Genomic DNA, 5,658 nt, shown 5'->3' with positions numbered 1-5,658 from the left:
AGGTCGGGGAGGGGTGGGGCCGGCCGCGGGCGGATGGAGCCTTCGGTCACGAACGTTCCGCTGCGAACGTTCCCCGCGGCGCGCGCCTGGCGCAGCCGTTCGGCCCCGTCGTAGCCGTCTCGCTTTTGTGTGGCTCGGGATGGGCTTCCGGCGAGGCCCGAGAGCGGGGCGTTCCAGGCCATTGTTTGGGCCGATCCTGTTTCCGGTGGCGGCGGGAGGGGACGGGATGGAGCGGCGGAGGCGAGGCCGGGGCGGAACCTTCCCGCCGGAGGGGCCGGGCGAGCCCAGTGACTGCTGGGAGCGGGGAGGGGGGCTTCTGGGGGCGGCGGGGTCGGGGAGAAATCTCGGGGGCTACGGAGATCCCGCTAAGATCGGGGCCTTTGACACCCCGCCCCCTTCCCCAACTCTTACGTGCTGTCATCAGCTTCCCCTGCCGTAGCTACTTTTCATGGACCCAGGAGTCCGGACACCCAGGTCCCCAGCTCCTTCGCCAGGAATGGAAGCAGAAAACCAAGGCCTCAGCCCCTTTCCAAGTAATGGACCCAGCATTTCAGGCTTCTAGCCCATTCTTCCCCCAGATCTAAGAGTTCAGGCTCCTAACCCCTTCCTCCCCCAGGACTCAAGAGTCGAGGTCCCCAGCCTTTCTCCCCCTGGTATTCAGGAATCCGGGTCCCCACCCCTTCTTCCAGCAGATATAGGAGGCCAGACCCTCACTTTCATCCTCCCCCTGAACCTAGGAGTCCTGCCATCCCTCAGATTGCAGGCATCCAGGCTCACAGGCCACAGAACTGACCTCCAACCTCTGACCTACAGAGCCGCCAGACCTGACTCCAGAGGAGCGGATGGAGCTGGAGAACATCCGGCGGCGGAAGCAGGAGCTGCTGGTGGAGATCCAGCGCCTGCGGGAGGAGCTCAGTGAAGCCATGAGCGAGGTGGAGGGTCTGGAGGCCAATGAGGGCAGGTGAGGGCTGAGGTGGGGAACTCGGGGGCCGTGGCCCCAGGTCCGAGCCAGGGATGCCCAGGCACTGACCCTCCATCCCCCTACTCTTTGCCCCTGCAGTAAGACCTTACAGCGGAACCGGAAGATGGCAATGGGCAGAAAGAAGTTCAACATGGATCCCAAGAAGGTGCTTGGGGCCACAGGGCTCGACTCGTCCTGTCGGACATCCCAGCGGGGTTCTGGCACCTCCAGGTCTCAGAAGTGTGGTGGCTGAAGGCCCGCTTTAGGCGGAGAGACTTGGTCCGAATACCTGCGTTTAGATATTGGCTGTCCGTTCGTTCTCTGAGCACTAATCAGGTGTCCCAGCCTCTGACCTTTGCTGGACCTGTGTCTTCTGCCTGAGAAATCCTCTTTCTTCTTTTTGCTCATATTTCTGGACCTACTTCTGGTGTCACCTAGAGTCCCAGGAGGAGCTCATGTCTAGTAGGGAACATACACAAAGGAGGTTGCCTAGTGCTATGATGGGGAGGTACAAGGGCTGTGGACACTCAAAGGAGGGGTCTAGTGGAGTCAGGGAGGGCTTCCCGGAGGAGGGGAGATTCAGGTCAGGTTGGAAAGATGAGTTGATGTTCACAAGGTGGAGGAAAGATGTTCGTTCATTTAGTCATTCATTTTATACCCATTTCCTGAGGCCTCCCTTGGGAGGCAGTGCTGGGGTCCCAGAGAAAAGTTTGACCCCATCTGGCCCCCAGGGAGCCCCTTGACACAGATACCACAATTCAGAGTGAGATAGCGCTATAATAGAGGTCCTCATGGCATCGGGAGACCAAAGAAGGCCCCAGTCTGGCCTGAGACTTGGCCCTCACAGCCCTTGACAGACTGCTGTCTGCTGACACTTTCTCACTTTATTCTTCCTGCCCAAAGCGATCGTAGTTTGTTTAGTCACTCAACAAACATTCACTGAGCTCTTGTTCTTTGCTGGACCCTGCTTTTGGTGCTGGAATTAACCAGGCAAAGGCAGAGGGAACAGTAGGTGCAAAGGTTATGAGGTGGGGGTAGGGGAATGGTATTTAAAGACCTGCGAGCAGCCTGGAGATGACACCTGGCCCCGTCGAGCGTGGGGGTGGGTCCGGGTGCTGAGGTTTCCGGGAACATACTGGGGAGTGGCTCTCTCAGTACTGAGACCCGGCCCCCACCCCCAGGGGATCCAGTTCTTGGTGGAAAACGAACTCCTGCAGAACACACCCGAGGAGATCGCCCGCTTTCTGTACAAAGGCGAGGGCCTGAACAAGACAGCCATCGGGGACTACCTGGGGGAGAGGTGAGACCCCTTCCTCGCTCCTCCAGGCCTCTCCCCACAGCCCCCTGCACCCAGCCCCTGCCCTCACACTGCCAGCTCCTCTGCCAAGGACAGGCCCTGACTGACACAGGGGCCTGGGGAGCCCGGGACCAGCTGGGGAAACTGGGGACTGTCTGTGAGCATCTTGGGGGCATGGGGACCTTCTATGGACATCTGGGAAGTGTGGGGACCAGCCATTTATGTATGGGGCTAGTGGGGAACGTCTGAGTGTCATGGGACCATGAGAACTGGGAACCGTGCGTAGACAACCAGTGCATTTGGGACTTGTGGGAACAGCTAGGAAGTATGGGCATTGTCAGTGGGTCTCTAGGGAACACAGAGACCCCCGCCATGGACATCTGGGAGCGTGAGGGCCATCTGTGCCCATGCGGGGTGTATGGCGACCATCTACAAGTCTAAGGTGCCTAAGATTGCACATCAGTATATGGGGACCGTCTGTGGATGTTGGGGAATTTGGGGATACTCTGGGCACCGAAGGTGCCTGGGGACCATCTGAGTGTCTGGGGTGCATGGAAACAGTCTGGACGTCTGAAGTATGCAGGACTATCTGTGGGCGTCTGGGGTGCTTAGGGGTTGTGTAGACATCTACGGTGTGTGGAATTTTTTGGGTACAGGATATGGGGACTGTCTGTAGATGCCTAGGAACCATCTATGGGCGTTTGGGATATGTAGGGACTGTAGACATCTGGGAGACGTGGGGGCCCCTCTAGGTGCTTGGAGACCATCTGTGGACATCCGAGGTGTGTGGGACTGTCCGTGGACATCTGGCATTGTGGGGATCGTTTTTGTGAAGGGCCACCAAAGCAGGGTCATGGCAACCCGCGGTCCTCGCGAGGGTGTATTCTGAACATCCCTGCCCCCGTGCCAGGCCTGCGATGGCCCAGGCCAGAACTTTCGTCCGCTGTAGAGGCAGCTGTGATGCCAAAGAGGTGGCACAGCCTCCCCAGAGCTCTGTCCGCTCCCACCTCCCCAGACTCCTTCCTGTGAGTGACTTTGTCCCTGTCCTCCCAGGGAAGAGCTGAACCTGGCAGTGCTCCACGCCTTTGTGGATCTGCACGAGTTCACCGACCTCAATCTGGTGCAGGCCCTCAGGTGAGAGGGGTGGGCTCAGAAGGGCAGCAGCGAGCGTGCCCGCCAAGGCTTTCCTTACAAGCGACGACGCCTGCTCCAAACGAAACCAGAAACAAAAGCTAGGGCACCAGTGGGCTCGCGTAGCACAGAAGTCCCCGGTAGGGCTTCCTTCAGGTATAGCTGTATCCAGGTGCTCAGATGGTGTCAGGTCAGCTCTCTGCAGATCCTCCCGCATGAGACCAGGCCCCTAGCATCCTCCAGGCCTCGTTAGCAACCTTCGCAGGAAGAATGCATGTCCCCTAAGCATGCCAGAAGTCCCACGGTCCGTGCTCCCTGGCCAGGTGGCATCAGGCGTCCAGACCTGAAACAGCTCTGAGGCTGTGAGACTTGGCACGCTTACTGACGGGTTCCCAACACGGGGACCGGGAGTGGGGACAGCGCTCTGCCCGTCCTGGCTGCCATACCCGGCCCTCTCTCACCCAGGCAATTTCTATGGAGTTTCCGCCTCCCCGGAGAGGCCCAGAAGATCGACCGGATGATGGAAGCCTTTGCACAGCGGTACTGCCAGTGCAACCCCGGGGTGTTCCAGTCCACAGGTGGGGCCTGGAGCCCGGTGCCGGGGGCTGGGGGTGGGAATGGGGCTCACACACCCATGTCGTCACCGCCCTGCTCTCTGCCACAGACACGTGCTACGTTCTGTCCTTCGCCGTGATCATGCTGAACACCAGCCTGCACAACCCCAACGTGCGGGACAAGCCGGGCCTCGAGCGCTTCGTGGCCATGAACCGGGGCATCAACGAGGGCGGGGACCTGCCTGAGGAGCTGCTCAGGGTCAGGCCCCCTCCTCCACTCCCCACGCCCCTCGGCCCGTCCCTCTTCCTGCCACAGACCCTCCCCTCGTGGGTCCCGCAGTGCCTGAGTCCTCTGCCTGGGAATCCGCCCTGCCGTGGGCGCTGTCACCATGCCATCCTGTCCTTTCTCCGGCTGCCTGTCTGTCTGTCTGTCTCTCCTCTCTGGCCCTCTGCCTTTCAGTCTTTTCGATCTTTCTGTTTCTCTGAGGACTCGGCAGGCTCTTACATCTGCGTCCGTCATCCTTCCATCTTTCTTTCCTGCTTCCTCTCCTCAGGGCTCCCTCCCCTCTTCCGCCTTCTGCTGCCCTTCCCTCCCCAGCCTCCCTCCCTCCGTGGGCCATCCTGCCTGTAGTTTCATTGCCTCCCCACTGCCAAGTGGCCCCAGGAGGGTCCCAGGGGCCTGGAGTTGCTGACCGGGCCTTTGCCCCTCAGAACCTCTACGACAGCATCCGAAATGAGCCCTTCAAGATCCCTGAGGATGATGGGAATGATCTGACCCACACCTTCTTCAACCCGGACCGGGAGGGCTGGCTCCTTAAGCTGGGTACGTCCCCACCTGACCGCCTCGGGGGCCTCTGCGGGGGAAGTTGGCGGGCCGGGCTCTGGACTCGGCTTCCGCACATACCCGCTGTGTGACCTTAGGCAGGTGATTCGACCTCTCTGGACCTGTTTCTGCATCCAGAAATGGGGCTGAAAGCAAGCTTGGGGCCTCACGTAGGGGTGGGGTTCTATCAACCTTCCGGGGTGAAGAGGAGTTAGAGGCCATCAAAGACATGCCAGGCTCTGCTTATGAATGAAGAGTCCCTGGCCAGGATGGGACAGGCGACTCTAGCAAATTCAGGATCAGCTGGCAGGGGACATACAGGTGCCTCTTCCTGAGGGTTCAAATGGTTTTCAGCCCTGGCTGCCCAAGAGAGTCACCCGGGAGCTCGCACAGCATCAGTGGTCCCACCACAGGCTCGGGAAGTCAGGACCTCTGGGGCACGGCGGGCCATCCATCACGTTGAAAGCTCCCCAGGTGGTCCCGAGTTTGAGAGCGCCAGCTTGGAGCTGTGCCCTTAACGGAAGCTGCCACGGGCGTGTCCGCTGTGGCTTTGTAACGGAGAAGCCATGAATGGCTGCTCTGGGAGACAGAGACTCTGACGAGTTACAGTCTAGTCCGCTGCGGACAGTGGAGGCAGCCAGGGCGGTGGGAGGGCCCAGCAGAAGCTTCCAGCCCAGTGGAGGGGCCAGGGCAGGCCTTCGCTCCCTCACGTCCCCCCTCCCCCAGTGTGGAATTGTGCTCTTAAGCCAAGGTGTCCTCCAGCCAACAGAAGCGGAGTCTTGGGAACAAAAACATGCAGAGCACTCCTCAGCCTGCGCGCTGAGGCGGGTGGGTTCCCGCATCAGCTCCAAGGAGACCGAGGGCTCTGGGGATTTGAGTTCTGTCAGGACAG

At 60.2% G+C, this 5,658-nt stretch overlaps 1 protein-coding gene across 2 annotated transcripts in view; it reads left to right on the top strand.

Moving 5' to 3' along the window:
- The first annotated feature begins 346 nt into the window (after positions 1-346).
- Positions 347-5,658, top strand: part of CYTH2 (cytohesin 2) — a 7,346-nt gene continuing 2,034 nt past the window's right edge. The window contains exons 1-8 of one of the 2 annotated variants that reach the window (XM_025048621.1): positions 347-533; positions 814-961; positions 1,061-1,127; positions 2,143-2,261; positions 3,312-3,392; positions 3,855-3,967; positions 4,054-4,202; positions 4,655-4,766. In XM_025048621.1, coding sequence (XP_024904389.1) covers positions 449-533; positions 814-961; positions 1,061-1,127; positions 2,143-2,261; positions 3,312-3,392; positions 3,855-3,967; positions 4,054-4,202; positions 4,655-4,766 — 874 coding nt within the window. In that variant the 5' untranslated portion in view covers positions 347-448. The remainder of the gene's footprint in view (positions 534-813; positions 962-1,060; positions 1,128-2,142; positions 2,262-3,311; positions 3,393-3,854; positions 3,968-4,053; positions 4,203-4,654; positions 4,767-5,658) is intronic. The other variant, XM_006905061.3, reaches the window with a different exon arrangement.

This window comes from Pteropus alecto, unplaced genomic scaffold (genome assembly GCF_000325575.1).
Source record: "Pteropus alecto unplaced genomic scaffold, ASM32557v1 scaffold41, whole genome shotgun sequence".
NCBI classification, from domain to species: domain Eukaryota; kingdom Metazoa; phylum Chordata; class Mammalia; order Chiroptera; family Pteropodidae; genus Pteropus; species Pteropus alecto.
The sequence above is the reverse complement of the archived record's forward strand: the minus strand, read 5'-3'. Positions and strand labels throughout refer to the sequence as shown.